General features: G+C 30.8%; 1 protein-coding gene across 5 annotated transcripts in view; it reads right to left on the bottom strand.

Annotated features, from left to right (window-relative positions):
• Nucleotides 1-9,064: 9,064 nt before the first annotated feature.
• Nucleotides 9,065-25,708, bottom strand: part of LOC132728623 (uncharacterized) — a 43,451-nt gene continuing 26,807 nt past the window's right edge. For 3 of the 5 annotated variants that reach the window (XM_060714298.1, XM_060714297.1, XM_060714299.1), the window contains exons 2-5: nt 13,242-13,272; nt 12,492-12,635; nt 11,874-12,119; nt 9,065-10,110 (exon numbers count right to left, since the gene is read on the bottom strand). In XM_060714298.1, coding sequence (XP_060570281.1) covers nt 10,070-10,110; nt 11,874-12,119; nt 12,492-12,635; nt 13,242-13,272 — 462 coding nt within the window. In that variant the 3' untranslated portion in view covers nt 9,065-10,069. Of the gene's footprint in view, nt 10,111-11,873; nt 12,120-12,491; nt 12,636-13,241; nt 13,273-16,840; nt 16,976-21,998; nt 22,097-25,708 lie in introns of those variants that run through there. The other 2 variants (XM_060714301.1, XM_060714300.1) reach the window with 2 other exon arrangements.

Raw genomic sequence — 25,708 nt, 5'->3', positions numbered from 1 at the left:
AATTACCCGGCTTTTACATTTATCAGTTAAATTTATGATATAGATTTAATATTACATTTTTTTCTCAGGTATCAAATAAATATACTGCTATTCCAACACAAGCTTAGGTGTGAGAGAAACATAAAAAGTACACACATTTTGCTCGAGTTATGCACTTTATAAATAATGATTCTAGTGGTGACTAACTTCCAAGAATAACTTTCTTAAAACTAGGAGACAGAACTTTAAGTCAAATTACTTTGAACAAGGAAGTTAAAATGCTGAATCTGTGGTTCTAGAGTTATGAACATTTACAAACCTTCTTCCTGAAAACAAGAGCCAAAACATTTTTCCAGACAAGGATGGCCTCTTTATCTGGATTTGTTGGAAGGAGATCTCTCATCAATCGTACTTTGTCAATAAAGCTTACTATTTTGTTTAGTTCATGAGTGACAGTGTTGTGGGCATAGCCCAAGGACAGAACCTTCTCCCGTTACAGTTGACTATAAACCCCAACTTGAACAGCGCTAAACGGAAGTGTCCCTACTTTTAAAAGAGTCTGAAATTAAAAATACTCAGTGGATTAGCATATTTCAGTATAAATTTGTTCTAACAGTTTATGGTTTTAACTTATAGGATTAATTTGTGTCTTCCAGAATCATATTCATTTAATTAAGAGGTACACTTGCTATCATTACTTAATAAAGAGGTGTAATCTATATATTTTTAAACGCTTTATTTATGATGTTAAAAACCACAAGTCATTGAATTTTATTTTTCAAGCAGGGACCTATTAAGACCATTGCTCTTAAGGTATAACCACGTTACGGGTATTATAAGGAACTGAAAAATTGACCACATATGTCAGATATATATCTTAAAGGACACCTGTATGCAATATCTGTATGTAATATCTACAACACCATCTTAGGCTCATGAAAAAAAAATTCCCATTAAACTTTAAAAAAAAAAAATACAGTTAAGCTAACAATCCACATACTAAGCACAATTATTGTTTCTACCCAAAATACAATGTTACCTTACCCCACCCATTTAACAGGTGTCTGGTCGTTTTCCTACTTAGCCTAATTACCCTTAATTCTGTTTTTTTTTTTTTTTTTTTTTTTTTGGTTGATCTTGTACAATATTAAAAACTGTAATCGTGTAGTTTTGCTTTTAATACACTTTGAAAATATCAGGTACTATATTTGTTATGAAATTTAGCATTATTCAGCCAATAAATACATATATGTATAAGTAAGTTAAACTATAAGTTGTCACAAGTGCCAAATATCCCCGACACGCGCTTGTCAGAATGAGTGCTTGTTAGTTAATAGTTTTGCACATAGGGAGAGTTCAGTAGTTTAAAGATTTTTTTCAAATGTTTTAGAATTATTTTTCAGACATCAATAAGATTTTAAGTTTCGATTTGGAGTTTTCATGACTTCTTTTCATCACTCATTCTCACGAAAAGTTGGATATTGATGTCACCGGGACTCCACTCAAATCGATCCTTGTATTATAAAATGTATTTAACATCGGCTCTGACTAAACCCCTGCACTAATAATACTCGTTATAAGTATTCACATTAGGCTAGTCCATCAGTTATTACCAATATTTTGTAAAGTTCGAGACTGTTGCCATTTCCACTCTCTGTAGTTATAATAATGGTATTATGTAGTTGCCATTACTGTTTTCAATCAATAACTTTTTTTCTGATGGTTTTGATAGCTGCTTTAACAAATTGTACCACGCTTCTGAGCTGATTATTATGAATCGGTATAGTTTGGAGACTAAGTTTGCTGTCCATACCATGCGACCATATACAGGTAAAACAGACTTTTTGTACACAATTAAACAAGATCAAAGTGTAAATTTGACACAAAGTCTATAAACTTTGCAGCTGAAATGGTTTCGCTCAAGTTAAACAACACATATTGAGTAACTATAAATTCAAATATAGTAAGTTACCATCCACGCCCCCTAGCACCGGCTTAAGCAGAATTCAACATTTTACTTGCACTTTACAGCACTTGAAATATTTAACACTCTACACACTTACTCGAAAAAGATATCATCCACCGTTCCGATAAAATGCATTTTTATGCTACACATGTTCAACATTTATCTTTTTGTATCACTCTTATCTTTCCATCGCATATTTTAAGCACACCACTTTAACAAACTCTGAAATGAGAAAGTGATTCTTCATTTCAACTTTTTTTTCTTCTAAATAGATAATCTAATTACTCCTCTGTAACCCCCATATGACCCAGCATCAAGAACCAGTGGCAAGGAGCCCAGGCGGACCCCAAACAAAAATAGGACAGGGCAAAAAGAGAGCACGGACAGGTAAATCACTAAATGATAAATAACTGATTAGGAATTCAAAGAAAACAAGTAAATGATTGACTATTGGCCCACACAGTCAAAGGGGACAGGAGACCGGGGGAAAGGGGGCGAAAGAAATAAAAAAACTAGGGGTAATGGGGAAGATACTTACCGTAGACGAGAAAACAACAAGGGACACAAGCAAAAGTGTCACCAAAACCAGTATGAAACAACATAGACATACATCTGAGAAACACAGAGGGGCGCCGCCTTGGAACGATCAGCAGCATAATAATGACTGCTGGGGAGTTTAAACCGGTTAATGGTGCACCAAACCTCGCTCTTAGCCCCACCATATTCCTATTAACGACCATATTCCTATAAACGAGACAGTGTAAAAAAACTTGCAAAAGAATACTACTCTTTGTATTAAATATGTTTCCCAAATTATGTGTATAAGTAGTACCAAATGTAAATTGGGAAGGAATATGCAGTCTGCCAATATATAACGATGAACAAAGTATAATGACGTCACTAGACAAACACGGATAATAAATTTGCTGTAAAACAAAGTATCACTGAAAAAGAACAAAAATATTACATCAGCAGCGGAGAAGTAATAATTTAATGTAGTAGTTGTGATTAAGAGGATATAACACCATAAATTACATATATAGAAATAAGCAAAGTGCTATAATTTGATAAAAACTTGATGTAGAAGGAGTTGGGCAAAGGATAAATAGAAGAAATCGTATACGCCCGCCCGACCGTCCGCCAACAACACTCATTCTAATAACCAGATGTTTTCTTTCTGAAAATCTGTTACTGGGTCGGGTGGGGGCTGCGTTCATTGAACGCCGCCTTTCCTTGTCGATCTTGTTTATCATATTTTACTTGCTATTACTCCCACTGCTTCAAATATCTTCGTCCGTCCAATGTTCTGTCTGTACGCTGTTATACGCTGACTAATTTATTTATGTGTTTACCACAGTTACATAGTAATCATAATCATTCTTAATGCGTGCGTCTTTTTGCGGCATCTATATGTATTTCGTTTCCTTAATCGACCATTTTAAGTTATATCCATTTAAAATGGTGTGCGTTTGAGAATTTATGTCGCGAGAAATAATTACTTCCTGTCAAATGATGGACAAAAGAATGTGTTTGCAATTTACCAATTTATTTAGGATTTTTGGTAAAAATAAAAGTATTGCTTGAAATAAGAAATATTATATGAAGTGTAATAATTATTATTATAGATATCTGTAAAAAATATGATAAACAAGATCAACAAGGAAAGGCGGCGTTCAATGAACGCAACCCCCATATGACCCAGCAACAAGAACCAACGGCAAGGAGCCCAGGCGGACCCCGAACAAAAACAGGACAGGCCAAAGACAGAACACGGACAGGATAATCATTAAATGATGAATAATTTGGAACCGATTAGGAATTCAAAGAAAATAATAATAGGCACAAAAAGGGGAAGGGGACAGGAGACCGGGGAAGGGGGGGAGGGTAATTAAAGAAATAAAAACTAGAGGCAATGGGGAAGATACTTACCGTAGACGAGAAAACAACAAGGGACACAAGCAAAAGTGTCACCAAAACAGTATGAAACAACATAGACATACAACTGAGGAACACAGTGGGGCGCCGCCTTGGAACGGTCAGCAGCATAATAATGACTGCTGAAAGTTCATTTTCAAGAAAGAAGATTTGCCTATTGTAATGTAAGCAGAGAACTTTCTTAAATCGATCATCTTCTTAGTCCTGTATATATTCTGGCGACAAGTCATTTTCAAAAGTGTAACGAGTAATAAATTTATGATGTCAATGTATTTTTTTATTTTTCGAATAAGCTTTCACTAAAAATTAAACAATTGCAGTGAACAAACAACTAAATTATATTTTTAATTATTTTTATGTGGAATCTTTTTAAACGTCAAAGAGTTTTTGTTGCGCAAAGATGCATCTGTGAAGACTGCAATCTTCCAATCACCTACAAAGTTGCTCAATTGTGGGAATCTTATAAAAGACTTGAAGTTTTTCAATCTGTTCACTGCTTTGATCGCCTGAGATAGATCACTCATTGTAGCTTCCTTGAGTTTAGTGCTCATGTCTATAATGTGTTAAATCCAGCAGCCATTCCATTGCTTAAGATCCATCGCAACTTTTTCATTGAACTTGGAAGCCATAGGCATACCCACTACAGGCCTCGATGGAGTTTTTGCATACATCTTGCAAAGTTCACAATTGTTAGTAATGAGATCAAGAGTTTCCTCAAATTCTTCTCTCCAGATACCTGCATCTTTCATAGCGTTTCTTAGGTGGGTGTGCAAATTGCCTGTGCAATTTCACAAAAGTTTTGTATCTCTCATTTTTGCTTAAATCATCAAAGTTTACAGCACAAACACTTTCTACAGGTACCTCTACCGTCTTATATATTGGAATACAGTAATGACCTGATGTTGTCAAATTTAAGGCCACCTCTTTTCCCATAATGCTAGCTGTATCGTTTTCTAGATCCATTTTTATAGCGTGAAAACATCTTTGCCAGCAATCACTGCAGGTATACAGTATTCTCCTTTTGATGTTAGCCATGTCCCACCACCAAACTTGAAAACTCTCTGACTATCTAACTGTGTTACTCTCTGTTTATCTCCTACATCTAATGACTGTATATAGTTATTTATCCAGTTTTTACCACACACTGTACTGCTGCAAGCACTATCAAGAACAGCACAATTTCGAGCATCTACACCCAAACGCTGAATCTCATCCTTATTGTAACCTGTAAACAATACTGCATGTTCCTCTTCAACAGCATTCACTTTCTTCATGTTTTCCCAGCTATGGGGGCATGCCTGTAGCAGATGCCTATATGAACCACAAGACTTGCAGGTAAGCGTTCTTCCATCTGGACCAATAGGATTGATGTTCTTTGCAAGACCTTTTCTGTGACTGTCTTGAGCAATGTCTGAACGCTGAAACTCTTTCATGCCTGATTTTCCAGAATTTCCCCTTTTCCAGTTTCCTCTGCTGCCTCCATTATAATTCCCTTGTTGAATTCTTAATTTGGAGTAACCTGCAGCAAGTAGCGCCTCTTCATTTGCTGCAAGAAAAGCAGGTTCTAGTTTGATACTTGAGCTGCCACTTGACATATTCATGTCATTACCCTTAAACTTTTTCAGTGACTTCTTAGCCTGTTCGTACAATGTAGCTTTTTCATCATAATTCATACCAGTCAAGACTAGCAACCGCTCCTCCTTGGAAATGTTCGCCCTCCGAAGTAGTTTAAAAGCCAAAATTTCAGCAGGCAATGTCATACTTTTCTTTTCAATTTTCCTATACTTGCCATCAAATACAGCTACATATTCATTAATTGATTGCCCCGCAGATCTACTAAAATCTTCAAAATCCTCAAATTTTTCCAAACTGTCTGTTAAATCATCTTTGGCAAGATGCTGGTCCAGAAATCCAATAAGAATTGTCAATCCATCATCACTTTTTACAATGATATGTTTAGAAGACAATATTTTGCATTGTATCCTCGTTGATGCAATATAAATATGTAACAGCTCAGTTATTCTATAAATATTTCAGTTACACAAGTTTTTAGAAAGTTTAATTCTGTCATTGTTTGACGTATAAATCACTTTTATCTGAACCTGTATCAGCAGTTGAAGCCTAATAGCAACAAATCTTAATTACAATCAGACATCATACAGTATTATCTCAATTTGTTTTTGCCCTCATGTGGTTCAATGTTAGATTCACATTTGTATATATACATGTATATAATGATGTGTATACCTGGTACGGTTTGTGTGTGCATACTTTTTTATAAGCATATTTGTAAAGTGATGTGGAAATCTGATCGATTTAGATGAGACTCCAAAAACGCGTGTATCTTATATATTTAAAAAAGAATTAAATTAAATATAAAGATTTCGTGGGTTTTTGTTTTAAACGAAGGTGCGTTCTATTGATGTTCAAAATTCATCTTGTGTTTGCCTATTTTTCGGTTGTGAATATTCTTGGAAATTGGAAGATATTTCTGTTTTGCTGTAACATGATTTGTTTCGAGCTTTGAAATGTCTGATTTCAATCATTGTTTTGTAGTAAAAGTCGTATATATGAGAACGATTATTTATGTAACTAATGACAGCGTGTTCGTTTTAACTGTTAAGTTTAATTTTGTTTCTACTAGATATGATTTATGCACGGATATGAGATTTAAGAAATAATGCAGCAGAATATACCAATCATTGTCAGGCGACCCTGCTATGCTTCCAAGTACCCCTAGCTTTTACTGGAACCCTCACTAGTTAAACTAGAATCCCATTTTTTCCGAAAGAAATTCGGATTTAAGTTTAAAGTTATCTATACGCCTACACAATTTACTTATAGTATACAAAGAAAAAACATATTAAATCTCAAACAATACTATGGTATAAGTTATAGATTGCTCTTGGTAAAATAAAATCAACACAACTAATATAAATGTGATAAACGTATTTATTTGAATCATTTTTTATTGATTAATTATATGTTAATATAACATGTAAAATATGTAAAACTTAACAACAATATATACATGTATCTTAAGGGTAATGAAACGTAAATATGATAATAATGAATGCCCTTTCTATAATTCAATAATTGTAGTTTAATTATTATTGTGTTTAAACTTTTAGCAAATTTACTGAAATCATATTCGCAAATAATTGTTAAAAAATAAAATTAAATTGACTCCTTAAAAGGCTTTAAAATATGCCTTAAATGCGAAAAAAGCCCTATTCTAAAATTAAGGAAAGTACAAACATGAATTTCATATCGTTTTAATGATGGTTTTAGAGCATTTAGATGCTTATCAACTGAAGAATGTAGCGTCGAATATGTAAGAAGTATTTGTTATAAAAGTAGCAAAATGTAAACAGCAAAATGTATACAAAGTCGTATTTTACTTCATACAAAAAACTTAACAAAGCTTTATGAGAACACCTGACCTAAAACGGTTAATAACCAGAATTACCTCAACGTCTTTAAAACTGAGTTCAACTATAACATTTTTTTATTTTATTATTAAATGTTGTTTATAATATTGACTCTCCAAAAAATCAAACATTTTTTCTCAGTAAAACATCGTTTTAAGTTTGTAAAAAAGCAAAACAATTGTACGTGTCAGCGCTTTCGTACAGAATCGACAGCATAGGTTGAACCTTAAAATGTGTGTTCCGAAAGATGTGTTTTTTCTCAAAAGTATTAATAAGCATTTTTGTATCTCTAACGAAAGCATTTTTATAATGTCATGAACAATCTGAAAATTATAGTTGAAACACTAATGGAAAAGATGACATATAACGATTATTCATCAATTAGTGATCACAGTATCGTAATTATTTCAGAGATCGAATGTATTTGGTTTTGTTATGCATGTACATCAAAATCAATGTCCTTAAATGTTTAATTTCTATTCTATTAATGTTTTATATTATCAGGTTAGCTACATAGTGAGATGGAGGGAATTAAGTAATCACATTTTATACCTACCTTTTAGTAATAGATTTAACATTTTGTTTTTAGACATATTTTTAAAAGTCTATGAATTATCCAAGCATTGTGGGATATATGGTTAGTGAAAGTGATTTATTTACAAAAACCACTTTTTTTAAAAAAAATACGTCACTTCAAACATATAAACCAGTATTAAAGTATCTTATATAAATCCTTAAAAAATACATTAATTTTTTTTAAATAGTTTATAATTATGGCAAAATCAAATTATATAATACTTTTTTGTGATTGAATAGCAAAAAGTGAAAAAAGTAGATTTTTAATTTGATTCAAAGAAAATTTTGTTCTTTTGTATATTTTTATCTCCTGAAAAAACATATGACTTCATCCTTAAAAATGCTTCTAAAAACACCAAACATAGTTCTGCTAAGATCAAAATAATTTGAAACTATGCAATGTAGAGTGTAAAAAATGACAATGAAACGAAACAGAAACGGGATAACGTTTTAAAAATGGAGTGTGCGTTTTGTACTAGATAATGAACAAGATAATGAACAAGTAGTTAAAAGAGGGAATAAAGATTTAAACAACAATAATTAATTTACAACCACAACCATAATGATATCATTTTAAGGAAATACCTGCTTTTGGCAGCTTTCCTTCTTGCATACGGAGAGAAAATCATTACCACTTTACGTCTTACTATTATAAATATAAAATTGTTCTTATTGGATTAAAAATGTTGTTTAGATAAAGCATTTTTAAAAACGCATAAGTACAAATGTTTAAAAAATGTATTATGCATAACATTCGACAAAATAACCATATTGTCTTAAATCGTTAACACTAAGCAACTTGTTATTACAGAGGAGAAAAACAGTAATACATATATGTTTTATTATTTTAAAATAAAGCAGTTCGTATTGACTGAGAAAAGACTTCGGTACAAGTGTTTATTAATTGTGTTCATAAAAATAAATGCATACAATTCAACAAAATTGCCATTTTTTCTTACATTGTGTTACACTTAGCAACTTATTCGTTAACACATAACGTAATAAAATGTTTGTTATTACCAATCAACAAAATTCTATTCTGACGACTGTAGATTAAATATCACGTGTTGTTATGAGCCATTGCCACAATTTTTGTCCTATTTTTACCTTGTAAGTAATCTTCTTAACACAGTAACAATTCGATAAAAATCTCTTGCATGCACTAAATAATGCTCTAATAAACGTATGCTATTGCTCATAATGCACACAGATCATTATGAAAACGTGCCTCGAAAGCATAATAACTTTGCATAACGAGCAATTATACAATAGCATAATGTCTGTACCTGAGATTTCTGGAAATGATGAACTCAGTACACACTTATGTTCGACAAAGATGTTATTTTGGTTTTCTCGGTAGATTCTACATTAAACTACATTTTTATATTGTTATATGACAATTAGACGTCAAATCGTCAATACATAAGTTCATGACTGTTTAAATGTATATTTCAGTTGATAGATAGTTCACATACTCGGAGCTATTCCAGTCATAATTTGAAAATACCTATATTTAAAACGTATCAAAAGTGTAAAATATATATACTACAGACTTTATTATAGAGTACTAACAAACAAACATTATTCAAATTAACTGATCGAAATATTTGGTTCAGTTATAATTATGATGCATTCAAAATGCATATTTGTTTAACGTAAAGAAAAATAACTTTTAATCTACTAATATTCAGTAGTTAAATATTTTATGGGAATCAACTTGTATGTCTTATATATAAACAAATAACTATAGCAAAGCTTTCTAGAAGAATAATACTTTAAAGTCATCCTTAACTTAGTTCGATTAAAATGCAGAAAGTTTGTCGCAAAACATTATTGGAAACTATTCAACTTCATGTCAAACACTTTCTTTTATTCCTAATTGTGTTTTAATGTAACTGGACCATTTATCACTTTTCATTTCTATACTGTGTACACATTAAACCAACCATGTCAAAGGTAAGTGAAGTGACAACACAAGTCATATATACCGTGAACACAAACACTTAACATATGTCTTAAAACATATGTGTGTTAAATGGCATATGGTCTGATGTATTGTGTGTGTGAGTGTCCACGCATAATTACATTTCATGTTGTAATAACCTTTGACGTCACTCTATGATGATCTTGAGCAATTGTCACATCAGACGCTGTTGAGCAGACGACAAATATATCACTCTCGTTATTCCAGCGCATATTTCGAGCACATCAGTTTAACAAATTCTGAAATGAAAATGTGAGTGTTCATGTCGGCTAATTTTATTTCTTTCTACTAAATATTAAAATAAATAAATAAAATGTATTATCTGTTATGGAGAATGAAAATATTATTTTAGTACATCAACAGAACTTTCTTACAAACGAAATGCATGTATTGCATTTTGCATTAAACATGTAACCAAAATAATGCCGATTAGTAATATCAGTTGAATGTATATTTAGAAGGTATATGCCAGTCTGCCAATATTGGATGAGAACAAAGTAAAATGACGTCACTAGACAAATACATATAATTAATTTGCTGTCAAACAAAGAACGAAATAGTACAAAAAGTATTATATCAGCAGTGAAGAAGAACATTAGTGAAAATATCCCGAAACGACCATAGTGTTGTTGTATAAACGATTAAACATCTGAATTAATATATTTGATACAGCTGTTATAAATTTACTACAATAATTTGATTAATTTCTCGAAGCGCTTCCCATAAACGAATCATCTTGAATTGAAAATTACCTCAGAACCAGACGTAAATCAATTGTGTTCTTTAATACACTTATTGCATGGACTATTGAGAAGCTTTAGCTAATTTGCAAGTAGATTCTCCTGTCCTAATGTAATAATAGACATCTGGTTTCTGAGATAATTTCCTATAATTGTGAAATGCAACTGCCTGGAACAATTCGGAATAAAATCATCTCTCCTGGCAATATCTCACGACATTTTACCATTTCTTTTTAGTGCATCATTTTTCTTGCTAAAAATAAGGACGTGAAGACTTAGTACAATCGAATAGTATGTTTGATTTATATTCTTGACAAGTACAGTTTTGATTCTTCAGCGATTGATGGTCAACATTGGCGAGCAAAAGCATACATGAGGTTATTATGTGCAAAGTAAGCATTTCGGTCTATTTCAGAATACTTCACATTATTTTACAGTAACTGAAATTTCCACTCGGCTCAGACTTTCAAAGCTTCTGTCTGTACGCTATTAGCCACTGATTTACCGGAATCCACATTGGTCATTGTCATTTTTACATCCTTTTGCCAATATTTACATATTTTTTGTTTGATCAATCGCCTATTTTTTTAGTTCTATTCATTTACAATGGTAAGCGTTCGAGAGAACTAAAGTCGCGAAGACTAATTGCATTCTAACATTGTTTTTAGATTTGTTTCCTAAAAAATAATAGTATGATCAAAATACGTATTTCGAAAAAAGACTTCTATTCTTTATGCAATACCGGTCGAACAAAATTATGTTCTATCTTAAGAATCGTTGTGAAAGCGTATGACAAGATGGCAAATTGAAGACGTAACACGATTTAATTGTTTTCCATTGAAATTCCTCTAGCTACATGACAATAAATTTGAAGTTATAAACATTCAATTATATGCTGTTTGCTATAATTGATAGTATTTAAGTTGAAAAAAAGGTTAACAACAAGCTTATAGCATACTTACTAATGTAATAGGAGTTCATTGCTTAATTTTGCTAATGCTTTTTATCATTAATTTGATTTAATGCATCACCTGTAAAAACATTAATGTTCCAAAGATACTTTTCTTCACATTTTATACATACCAAAAGAAAATACCTACCATTCATGAGTACCAACTCTATTAAAGTGATAAATATATTTCGATATATAACCAGTCTATTGTTTTGTATCTAATAAAAACAATCATTTTAATGATGTTGGACAATACGTTACCTTAGCTTATTTAAAACAACATCCAGCTTGAAATAGTGTTTAACCTCACCTTGGTAATCCATCCGTCCATCATAATCTATATCAACCTCTCTTATCATTTCCTCAACTTCTTCTAATGTAAGCTTTTCTCCAAGATTTATCATACAAATTCGTAACTCCTCCGCATCTATGTAACCGTTTCCGTCACGGTCAAACATTCGGAATGCTTCTTTTAAAGCGTCTTCATGGTCTTCGTCATCAAACTTTCTACTTGCTAATATATTTAGAAAACTTTCAAAATCTAGATTACCCGTTCCTGAAAGGTAAGACATCGTTCTTTTTACATATCGGATTTTTTTAGTCCTAATCATTGTACGTACATTAACTATATAATAAATTTTGCGTCCGAAATTGCCATTTTTTCTTTATATAATATAATTTATTGAATGAAAGGTTGGCTTAAAAAAAAAATAAGTCTGTGTTTATTTCATTTAAAGGACTTAGAATCAGCGATTGGTACGTTTCTATGATGATTGAACACTAATGTCACATATATTACACGACTTTTTTCTATTGTACATGTGATGATGTTGATGAACAGGAATAAGGTAAGAATTTATTTCATCATAAATGCCTAGTATTTAACCTTCAGCAAATGGTATAGTATTGCCCGTTATATAATGCATACCCTCTGAATCGACTTCATCTATCATTTCTTGAACCTCTATCTCTGTAGGATTTAGTCCCATTGCTCTAAGTACCCTCCCTAACTTCTGTATTGAAATGATCCCATCATTATCTTTGTCATAAAGCTTGAACGCCTCTTGGTATTCTAGAGTAATTGAAAAATAAATGCTAATATACGATTGTTTTTAAATGTCACATTTTGCTATATTTTTTTTTTCAATTTTTCATTTGCTTCGAACGAATGGTGAGAAAATTTCTGTATATATCTATTGGTATATTCCAGTAACGTTAAATATATAAAAGCGTGGGGCAGTCGTTTTATTTTTGAGGCAGATTTATATTTATTGTTAATCTTTTCCAATTTTTCAATATCAACGGTTGGTCAATCGCCATTATAACAGTCAATATTTTGATAAATATAGTCAATTGAGCTCAACTTGAAACAAAATAGCATAACGTTACTCTTTATGTTCAAATAACCTTTATCACACTATTCATGTAAAATGGCCGTGTTCATCTTTCCATCTGAACAAAGCAGTTCATGTATAGGACAATGTTAAAAAAATAAGTACTGACAGTTCTAAATGCGATCTGTACATACCAAGATAACTGTATGTGCTGCTATGTGGTTAAAAAAAAACCTTAGAGTAAAGTGTTTTAAATGTAAACATACTAAATATTCATAAAATATTTAAAACCGGCTAAGATTAAACAAAACAGTTAAACATATACTAAATTTGATTTGAATTACCTTTAAGCTTGTCCTCGGTTAACTGGCTTAACTGAAATATAAAAAAGGTAATTAATATAATGATAATTAATTCAAAATTAAATTTCCAATGGACATCGATTGCAAAACTATTAGACTACTTTAAACAAAATAAAATCAAATATAAAAATCTTTTCGATGTCCTATGATGTAAAAGTGTTCACATGCAGGTTTTTATGTGTGCATCTTTGTGATTTTGATTATAAAGCTTCAACAAGCATATACAACGATTATAGCTTGGTTGACTACTGATTTAATTCATGGTTAACAATTTCCATCAGTATATTCTACCGTGTGTGCATGAACTGGAAAATTCATTTATTCCTCTGTAAATTACTCTCTCCTTTTCTTATTGTTTATAGGAATTGTGCATTAGATATTTTTTATAAATGCGTATTTTCGAATAAAAAGTGGTCAATTGGACCACGCCATTTATTTGTTTCTTTGATTGCTCCAATTTGTATGGAGAAAAATATAACTATTTGTATCGATTATGAAAACAGATAATTATTATGATATTATTAGAATTGTAAATATAATTGTTAAAATAAGAAATACATTTGATGTATAATTTTGTTTAATATAATATATAAGATTATTTCGAATTTACCTTTTAAAATAGTTTGCCATAAGCTTAACAATTTAACAATTGATTACAAAATAATGTGATAAATGCTTATTACTTTTAAAATAAAATGCAAACAGTAATTACAAATTATGAATTCTAATTTCAAGCTTCACAACCCTTAAAAATGCGGAATGGGAATTTTACGTTTATGCAGATATAAAGATAATTATGCTTACAGACAATTATAACATTATTATAATTAAACCTGTCTTAAGGCAAAAAAGAAAATAATATATTAATTAAGTTTTGGTATATGTAATTTATAACAAAAACAGGTGCTCCAATTGTTATGACAAACAGTGGAATTGTAAGATGACAAGATAATTATAACAACATTTCATTGCGGCAAAACTGTCATACTAATTTTATCTACGGATATCTGAGTATACAATAGAGCGAAATAAAGAATCCCTAAAGAAAGCCAATCAAGACAAAATTGAAAATGTTGCAGGCTCGGTTTGATTGAGCCTGTTCATGGACGGTACTGTCAAGTGCATGTTACCGTCCACGCCCCTTAGCACCGGCTTAAACAAAATTCAACATTTAATCATGGTAATGGTGAAATTTTGAATTTAGAAACATCCGCAGATGTGTTCATACGGCGGTTATCACGGAACCTTCAATGTGACACTTTCGTGCCATTCAATGAAAAGCGGCGTATGGTCCGCAAGTAAAAAAATGTACCCTAAACGAGAAAACAATGGGCGGAACAAAAAAATTTGGAATACATGAATAAAAAACAAGAGTTCAACAAGTGCATTTAGCAAGTCTACATAATTTATGTTCCATTCAGTTACAGTAATAACGGAAAAGCAGCACACTAAAAAGGAAAATCAACACACACAAAATTGAAAAGCAGGACACAAATATGGAAAAGCAGGACATGGAGTATGGGAAAGCAGGACACAAATATGGAAAAGCAGGACATGGAGTATGGGAAAGCAGGACACAAATATGGGAAAGAAGAGGAAACAAATATGGGAAAGCAGAGGATACAAATATGGAATATCAGGACATAGAATATGGGAAAGCAGGACACAATAATGGGAAAGCAGGATACAAATATGGGAAAGCTGGGCACAAATATGGGAAAGCAGAGGACACAATTATGGAAAAGCAGGACATAGAGTATGGGAAAGCAGGACACACATATGGGAAAGCAGCACACAAATAATGCTCTGAAAATAAAAAGTTGTCAGTACAGCTTTTATTGGAAAGTATGAAATAAGAGTTTTATTGCTATAGTACACAGTAAAAAAAGTAAATGTTTAAATTGCTGTCATTTTGCGCATGTATTCTAAAAAGTACCTGGGTCTTACATGTTATATAAATCTTTGTAAATATTAAAAATATTTGATAAATGCTGAAAATTAGATTACATTATTACAATGATACCTTATGCGTCTAATGATATCTAGTGCGTAAGTACTACACATAAAAACATAAAAATACATTCGTCTCTACATATGATCTAAATTGACTGGCAAAATACCAAGTAGGTTATAAGCGATAAAAACGAATGAATGTCTGCAAAAAAGATATACAATGTTAATATTAATCTAGAGTGCTACAACGTTCCTTTCATTTCAATGACATTAACTGTAGATTCTATATACGAAATGAAGTTGTACATGTATAAGAGCTGAGGAAAAAGTTATTAATCGTATATTTGACTTATATATACAATGTATATATATCAACAATTATCTTTTTTTAAAAATCAAGAAAAAAAAAAAAACAAACAATAAGTATCTTTAAGAAAAAGATGCTCGGCCGAAGTAAAATTGTTAAACTTGCATATGTTAGTTCTTAGTTTACCATGCAAAGTCATGTAGAAATGTTAGCATTGCGTACATAACAATGACATAATTATAAATATCTGAGCAATTTAACTTGAAAGTTAAAGAACTATCCTGTACATTTTATTTTAGAATCATCCCTTACATTTTGTTTCATAATGGCAAGAACTATCCATAACATTTTAGTTTAGAACTATCTTAGAATGACAAGAACTATCCTTTACATTTTATTTTAGAATGGCCAATGAGATTTCCAGATTTCATTGTGTAATTTTAAATGATCAATAAATACTACTCTTATATTCAGTTTTTACCTGTAAATTTTACAGGAAGTCAAACTGAAAACAGACAGGCCTTCGGCCGGAAAAAAACTCAACTTACCCCTAAAAATATTGAATTATTGAAAATAATTGAAACATTGCTTATTATATTTTAGAAATCTTAAGTGATTCTCATAATTATTAAAATGTGACTGTCGACAGATCTGTAAAGTATTTTATTATCCGTCCAGCTTAAATAGTTATTGGTTAAGACTCCACGAGGTATTTTGGCATGGCGGGACTGGATATTTAATAATTCGAGAATAATGTTCAGTTTGAAGTAGGTCAGGTTTTATAACTTGTGTGAAAAGAAAATCAGATTATTCGCATACTCTGTGTTTTTTTTTTCGACGAGCATAATTCTAATTTTAAAAAATTACCCACAATTGAAAAGCGTTATTATAATATTACTTTTCACTCAAAATCGGGCACAGAAATTCGGTTTTCAATTTATTTCTGAGTATATTTCTAAATAATCTTTTATATATCTCTCTATGTTTAAATGTCCCTGTTGATCTGTGGTAGATATTCTAATATAATGTATTTAGGCATTTAAACCTCAATGGAGCGGATCGTTCCTTGAATTATAAAATAAAAATCTTGATAAAATATGATCCTTCGGAAGCATTAATCACAAAAAATACATAAAATTCAGTCTCGGTTTGATTGATTCAGTACATGAGGGATGATGAAAAAGTGCAACATCTGTCACGCCCACCCCCCCCCGCACCGGATTGAACGGTACTCAATTTTCGTACATGAATTGTTATGTAGACTTTTGACCTGAAATGTTCCGTAAATCATTCTAAGTAAAGATATTCAAAAAAATCTTACCATATGTTTCTGTTTTCCTTTAGTAAATACTACATCACCAAAGGTAGCCATAATAATGATATATGATAAATTCAACTTAATATGTTTTACGAATAGCACATTTAAATTACTAGGTATATACACATCAAAATAAAACTGTATCCATGCTTTCTCGATAGCAGTATGATCTCAGTTACTATGGTTCAGACATCATCATTAAGATATATAATAAGCAAATTGTTCCATCTTCAGAGAGGTGATTATTCATCTAAAGAGAATATAACAAAAATATGCTCCAGTATATTAAGCAAAGAAGTAATTATATCATCTGACAAAATTCTATAGACTTCAAAGAGCATTTTCTCTGAGTTTCCCCGTGGATATTGTCTTGCCCTTTGAAATAGACACCTTTGCTGGAGAGAGTGTAAATAGTTAATATTACAGCAAAATAAATTTGTGTGTCTTTAAAAGGAAATGTCCTTTACTTTTCTTGGAGTAAATAACAGTGTAAACAACTTGAATGCTTAACGATCAACTACTAGTATTTAAAAATTAAAGTTCAAATGAGACATCTTCACGAAACATTTCTAAAATTTATTTCAAATAGTCATACATGGAGTAGAAATTTAGCCAAAAGGGAGCAAACGTATGGCATCAACAGTAATGTTATTTTTTTTCTTTTCCGAAACATAAAAAATAGCTAGAAATTTACTAGACACAGTTCAGAAATCTTACTTTTTATTATTATGCACCGCAAATACCATTGATGCTTATATATACCTTCATTATTTCTAGAGACTGATCCAGTTACACGGTATACCAACATTATGTAAACATTAGTTAATAATTTTGATAAGAAAACAAAACATACCTGTGTAAAGGTTTTGCGAACATTTTTATGTTTGTGATATAGATATAATTAGATCAAGATTTGCTTACATATTACATTGAACTGTTTGCGTTCAAGAAATGCAGTATATCTAAATTGTTTATAACATCATATACATGATCATGTGTGTAGTTAACCGTTGAAGAATTTTATTGACATTTAAAAATACCTGTTATGAGTAACCTCATGTAAAATATGACTGGTTAACGCTCAGTTAAAAGTGCTGAATTACGAACTTACATAAAAGCTCGAGCAAAACTATGAAAATCTGCTATAAAAGTTTATAATGATTTCTTTGATATTCATGTCATCAATGAAATATCTTTTGGAACTGCTTTGAGATGGTTGCATAAATACGAAAATGGACAAGAATCAATTAAAGATGCCTGTAATGGCTGATAGAAAACGCTCCCTGGTTACTTATAAAGTCGAGCTTATCATCACTCTCATTTACCTAGGTAACCCATACCATAGGTATATCAAAAGGGCCCATTCATACGATTATGAAGAATCATTTGAAAGTTAGGCTAGATGGATACACAATTTGGTAACATCTGACTAGGAGAAGACAATATAAAAAGACAATATATATTTTCTTGAAACCCGCATATTACTTATCTCTATTTGACAAGCAGTATAATAATGTCGGATTGTCCTGTCTTAGAACTTTGGTGACATTTTTGTATGGATTGTGATTCTGTTAAACGAGCGAGATATGTTTCTAAACTAACGTCATGTCCTTCTGATCTATATTGTCCGTCTAAAATTCATCTGACGATATCCACATGTTATAAGAGTACAATGCTGTTTCAAGATACAAGCTTTTCTTCTTTTCTGCATGCTATTATTATGTTAAACAATCGTTGTATTATACCCATATTTAAATAAATACCATCATGTTTGTATGTCAAACAATCACAATACCTTGCAAAAATCTTAAGAAGGTTTGAATGTTCCACGTAACATGCAAGCATGTCAAAACAGCACAAACAAGCTATTTTGTCTAAGCATCGTGTTCATGAGTGTGAATCCCATGCTGGTATGCCAAATCAATCATGTTGAATGTTTTTGTGCCATGTTATATTCTCTGCACATCATGTTATTATGCCAGTCATTCATGTTGTTCGAGTACCTTGTGATTTCTGTCGGCTTGTCATAATGTTATGTCAGACAGTGATGAAGATGTATTATCATTACACTAAAGACAATATAGCCATACCATGTTTAACCGACATGCTTATCACGTTCACTACTAACTTTGACACCTCAACATGTTTAGAAGCAAAACAATTAAAAGAGTTCGGTGGACCTTCATAGTATTAGTTTTGTTGATATCCATCGTGTGCATTTCTAAGATACATACTAATTCAGAAAGCAAGTAACAATTCATATTTTTCTTCTAAACAAAAATGATGACAATCTTTCTGTACGGTACACTTCAGAATGACAATAATAAATTGGGCGCCAAGAACTTAGCAGTAGATTTCATACCAGATTTGTTTACTGTGAACGTTGCTTTTCCTTGTTGATCTTTTATTCTCGCTGTTAGCATTATGTTAACTTAGTGCTCATGTAAGTGTAATTCAATTTCACGGGACTCGTACTAGTGATACTTCAATAGTATAAAATGACACAATACATAGAACATCAGTCTTATCATCAATGCCCATTTAAGACTTTAGAAGAATTATCATTATTTCATTTAAGTACCAGTAGCAGCACTATATCAAATAAATCTACTTTATCATGAATGTTAATGTTAACATAATTCTTATCAAGTTTATGCTTGAGTTCAAGCGGTTTATTTGTACACAGGTATTTTCTACATGTTAAATCAAACAAATTTTTTTTGTTGTGTCTGATAATTACTCTTAAATAAATGGTTAAATTATGCATCTCGGGTAAATGTACCAGATCAAAGAATAATCATAAATGAGAGTGCTTTAAAATATTTTTGCATTTTGGATCTATTTTATGTACAGTAGTAGTAAGCGAGGATATTAGTAACAAATTAAATAATAACAATTAGCAACCATCATCGTCCTTATGCTCATTTACGGTGCAGAAATTATTGCTTTCTCTTGTTATTAAAGGCAAATTATGCCTTAGAAATCTATGATTTTTATTCTTTAGAAATATGAAACATGTGTTTATATAATGCTTTATATATTTTATACATGTAATAAGAGCATGTTTGTTGTTTAACAACTAACGAAAGTAGCATAAAATGTGCACTTATGTGTCATGAAGGTAGCAAAATATAAAAAGTTGTATTTTGACTTCCATAAAAAATACTAATTCACTGTAATTTTACCAATTGCCACAGAGCAAAAGAAGTAAAAGTAATTCGTCTATGTGGCAATTTAATTATTTATTATTTTGTGGATTTATTTAGAAACTGTAACAAGATACCAAAAATAAAAAGGTTTTTGACTAGCATTTCTGAGGCGTAATGGGCTTTTTTGTAAAGCTCTCATTTTAGTGTCGGAGTATTACAACAAATATATGTCATAGTGTATCGGGTAATTTGAACACTACTTTCATGAAAATAAAATAAAAAATGTTTGTTATAATATTTTAACACATCATAACAAAACAATAGTCTCAAGAAAGAGCTATTGCTTGAACAATATTGATTTAAGATGCACAATATAAAAGAAATTGCCATGCAATGACATTTTCAAATGCGGTTAATACAATTTACATATGATACAAAACAGGATGCTTATATTCACCTCATTTAAGCAAAAATGATTAAAACCATGACCATTGTTGTTTATTGATGACTTAGGCACCTCAGTACGAAAAGCAAGTGTTAACATAGCGACAACATACCGATGACAACTTAATTACAACAACATGTCATCCTGGCAAAACTGTCAACTTGATTTAATGCAAAGATATCTTAATATATTGCTAGAAACATTGCCAGAATTTACATAATTGCATCAGATTAGTTAAGCAAGCAAGAGTAAATTCGTCCAATAGTATTCGAAGTTTTTTTTCAAATCTTTCATTTTTATATGTATTGTCTGTAATCGCTGCTGCAATACTGATTTTAATTGCTTACAAATTCTTTCATTCATGTTATGTGCAGATCTTAGAAATTAGTGTTTATATCTAACAATTATGTAACACATTACATGTACAGTTGTTGGATTAACTTAAGGTTAAACAATGCGTAAAATAATATCTAAATAACTTTTCTTGTCTTATCGGCAAATACTTTTATATTACTTACAGTACTGTAACATCCAATAAAGTTCAAAACAAATTTCCAAGCAAAGTTCTTTAACACATTACAACCAACCTCGTGTAGATCACCATAGCCTTAATTCATTTCAAGTCAATGGTTCAATATTACTTAGTGATGCTAAACATATATTGGTGTTGCTAAACATACTTTTGTGTTGCTAAACATACATTAGTGTTGCTAAATATACATTGTGTTGCTAGACATACATTGTGTTTTAAACATACACTGTGTTGCTAAACATACATACTGTTGCAAAACATACATTGTGTTGCTAAACATACATTATGTTCCTCAACATACATTAGTGTTACTAAACATACATTGTGTTGCTAAACATACATTGTTCCTAACCATACATTGTGTTTTAAACATACATTGTGTTGCTAAACATACATAGTATTGCTTAACATACATAGTATTGCTAAACATACATTGTGTTGCTAAACATACATTGTGTTGCTAAGAATTGAAAGAATATCTTTACAGGAAACGTGATATATTTTTATTCCAACTACTATATTATTGCTAATAGAGCTGGTACTGCTAAATGTATATACTTGTTTTCTTTTACATCAACACATGATGCGTGATCTTGTATATCAATATGCCAAGAAGGGTTTTTTTACTTTTAAAACTTACAAAATTTCGACACTATTTATACGTAATTTGAAAAATCGCCATTTTGTAATAATACGAGTGCCTTTGAGCTGAAATTGCTAAAAAAAAATAAGTGTCGGATTAGCGCCACATTGTGCATGAACAAATTCAAAAATACATTTACAGGTTTTTTTGTGATGAAATGTCATTGTATCGCAAAAGGTAAATACATATTATTAAGAAATACAGTTACAGATATTTTTACAAAACACTTATGAATCTTTATTACGTGCGCATTTCAATTTCAAATAGGTATCGAACATGTATCAGTAATTATTTTGAAATATTTAACAAATAAGGACATTTATTTTATTTGTTTTCAATACAGTATCTTCAACATTTCTATCTAACATCGATCAAGTATTTGGAAATCTTACCGAATGTTGTTGTTTTCCTTTAGTAAAAACTATATCACCAAAGGTAGCCATAATATCTCGATCACAAGAAACAAACTTCGATTGTTTAACTAACGGAATCTTAAACACACCATCCTTCTTGAAAAATTAGAAATAAAACACATTCATATTATCTTGTAAAAGATAATTATATAGATTTCGCTCAGACATTTTTTAAGCAACACTGTCTCCTATTCATAAACTAATTAATTATCTTAAGAGATAGAAAAAAAACCTATTATTAACGAAGTAGCTGTTACGTCAACAGACACAGATCTAAGGACTTTGATTAATTCTAAGAGCATTCTTCCTTACTTTCTCTGTATATGTTAGACCAATAGAGACAGATGTATATCTTTTTACTGAAAAGTGTTTATACGCGATGTTGACAGTGTCTATTTTAAGGTAAGTTTATTAGAGAATTAAGTTCATAACTTCTCACTAAATGTCATTATTGAATAAAAACACTTATCTAAGCGGCGTCATCGAGATCAGAATAGATTTTTTTCCATCAACATTAATCAGAAAAAAATACATGATATGTTATTAGAATAATTTTATCTTCCATATAATTACTTTTGATATGGAAAATAATAATTCAATTAACCAAGGTCTGTAATTATATATCCTATGAAAACTTATCTATCGTAAAACATCTATGAGACGATTTTTTCGTGCATAGTGCATAAAATGGCTTTAAAACACACATTCAATTGTTTCCCTTTTTCAAACATTTCGTCGGCTTCTTATTTCATTCTGATGATTCTGAGGAATCCATCTATACAATACGTTCTTAAGCTCACATATTGCTTGTTCGGTAAATTAATATTGCTTTTAGTACATGGTATGAGCAAATGTAATTACAACCTGTAGAAGAACAAACCATGTTCTTGTTTATGTTATAGTAAAGGATATACTTGATTTCGCCAAGAAGTTCTAATTAACCTTAAGATAAGAAAAAGAAGAAAAAAAGATAAGTGATAAAAATTGTAAAACTATCTTTTTCTTAGAAAAAAGTAAAAATGTAAAAATTGATCACTGATAAAAATCTATTATTATTTCCAACCGTCAGTAATGCATCTATCTTGTCAAAATAATGTCATATATTCTCATCATATGAAACCTTGCATGGACAACACAACCCAGTGTCAAAATTCTATTTGCTACTTTTGTTTTACATGGAAGGGTCTTTGTAATGTATTTCCACGAACATCGTCGTTTATGTGCATTTATATCTCACAAGTAGCATTGTGATATGCATCATAACTCTTCTAAAAAGTCAAATTTTTGCTTTAAGGTAATTTCTTATCAAGGCATATGCCTGTATAGGAAAAATGGTGACAGTTTCTTTTCAGTAAATATTGAATTGTCAAAAATAGTTAACGACAAAGCAGAATATTTGATGAAAAAAAAGGCAATCGTGTCAACAAATAAGATGTGAGTTAATGTCACATTTTTGCAAAAAGAGGTATAAAAAGAAACAACATAAACAATACAGTAATAAAACAATAAGAACATATTTTGAATTGATGTCATCCTTTTCAGCTGGTGTTTCAAACAAAAGTTTGGAATTTTCGTTGTTTGTTGATCTTTCCTGTAGTCATTAAATAAAAAAATCAAAACATAAAAAGTTCAGGGAAAAAAACACGGCGAAAGAACTATTATATTATGTGATGCTTAAATGAATTAAAACGTTTACGCCATTGTATACATGACATGACATGACATTTATATTTGATAATTGCTATTCAATGATTTCATATCAAAACATATCAGATTAATCGGATGATTTGTTCTTCGATATCGTTCAACAGAAAAACTGATGGCAAATAATCATAAACAGTCTCTTAAATTACAGTGAAGAACTCTTTTTTATGATTATAATGTATTCTCGAAAGCTTATAATATCTAGCTAGCATGGACCGTTCTATCAAATTTGACATATATACTTTTGTCCACAATCGTATATTTTCAACTTTTCTTTATCGCAAATAAATGAATGTAGAACTTATGATATTCAATCGGACATTTGTTCATGAAAATGTAATAAATGCATCTCTATACAAATAGTTCATTTACAATAGCTTTATACTTACACTGTATTTTACTTTATCAATTACTAATTTGTAGGGTAAATATTTATAAGTATATTAGACAACACAGTGAACATTCGGTTAACTTGGAGCAGGTGATTGTTTTATCATTATTGTTTTAAACTCATATTATCGAACAGAAAAAAGAAACATACCTCCATTTCGGTGACTTTTTCTGTCTAAATAAATAAACATATTCAACTTGTAGAAGGAGCCAACAATTGTGAGCTCAAAAAGGCTCCTGAGTAAATTATTAACAACTAGTATCATTATTCCGTGCTTTTAAACACGTCTTACAAAATAGCAAGTTTATCAAATGATACTCATTTATTATTTTAGATGGACTGTGTCCAAAGTTTTTACATATTGTCTCGTTATAAACACATCATGCTACAAAAATTATGGCAATATTTTGCTTAAGCTGTGTCATTTTTATACAAATCTGCTTAAAGTAGGTAAAATGTTTGCTACAATTTTGCGTACTCAAGAATCCTGATGAACTCTATTTGATACTTAAATAGACATAATTCCATTATTAAACAATTACAATAAAATTAGCTTTTATTCTTTTGTAATCCTATGCCACATGTGTACTCTACTATTACCTATAATTATCTCTATAAATGCAAGAAATTATATGTTTTTCTAACATTTTATTTCATAAAATAACTCATAAATTACGACATCAAAGTTATCAAAGTTTGTTTGGAACAATGATTATGAACGTATGTTTCATACAACATTTCTTTTGTATCTGTGCCAATTGTACTTTTGATTACATAAATATAGACACAAATAAACAGCCATCAGGATGCCATTACACTTGATGACTATCTTTTACATCCAATAAAATTTCACCACGCGAACAAAGGAAATAATATTAATTAAAAAAAGTATCGTCTATTTAAGGGTACCGATTATTGTGTCTCGTCTACAGTTTACTGACGACAGGTAGGGATCACTTTTTGTCTGTCTGTCTGTCTGTCTGTCTGTCTGTTCTCCTACTCTTCAAAAGCAACTGATGCAATTTTATCCAAACTTTAAACGAATGATCAGTACCAAGCTTTGTTGTGCATATCGTCGGGATTTTCCGGTTAAATGGTTTTTGTAAGAGTTATGGCCCTTAGGTAATTTTTATTTTAAAGTTTGTCCGGACTTCTCCTCTTACACCTCATATGAAATTTCAATGAATCTTTACAGGAATGATCAGTAGCTCAAGTACTTGCGCATGTGGCAGATGTTTTCCGCTTGAAGATTTTTGGCCAAGTTATGGCCCTTGAATTAAATCGCGTTTTGCCGTTAATGATGACGCAGTAGCTGCAACTTGCAAATGGAGGGGACACATGTGACTCCTAAACGTTTTTGTAATTTTGGCATCCCAGTTATAACTGAACATTAACTATTATGTACTATAAATTTCCTTAACGAATCATATATGCTAGCTCAAAAATAATTTCCTGCATCAAAATAAATATTTCTATAACACGGTTTATTTTTTTCGTTGTAATATAAATTGAAGATTAAACAGAATATAATATTCATATCAATATGAAGGAAATGTTTACCTAAAATTGCAAAGTCCCAAAATAATGACGTTAA

This window comes from Ruditapes philippinarum, unplaced genomic scaffold (assembly GCF_026571515.1).
Source record: "Ruditapes philippinarum isolate M1 unplaced genomic scaffold, ASM2657151v2 ctg965_1_1_1_1, whole genome shotgun sequence".
In the NCBI taxonomy this organism is placed as follows: domain Eukaryota; kingdom Metazoa; phylum Mollusca; class Bivalvia; order Venerida; family Veneridae; genus Ruditapes; species Ruditapes philippinarum.
The sequence above is the reverse complement of the archived record's forward strand: the minus strand, read 5'-3'. Positions and strand labels throughout refer to the sequence as shown.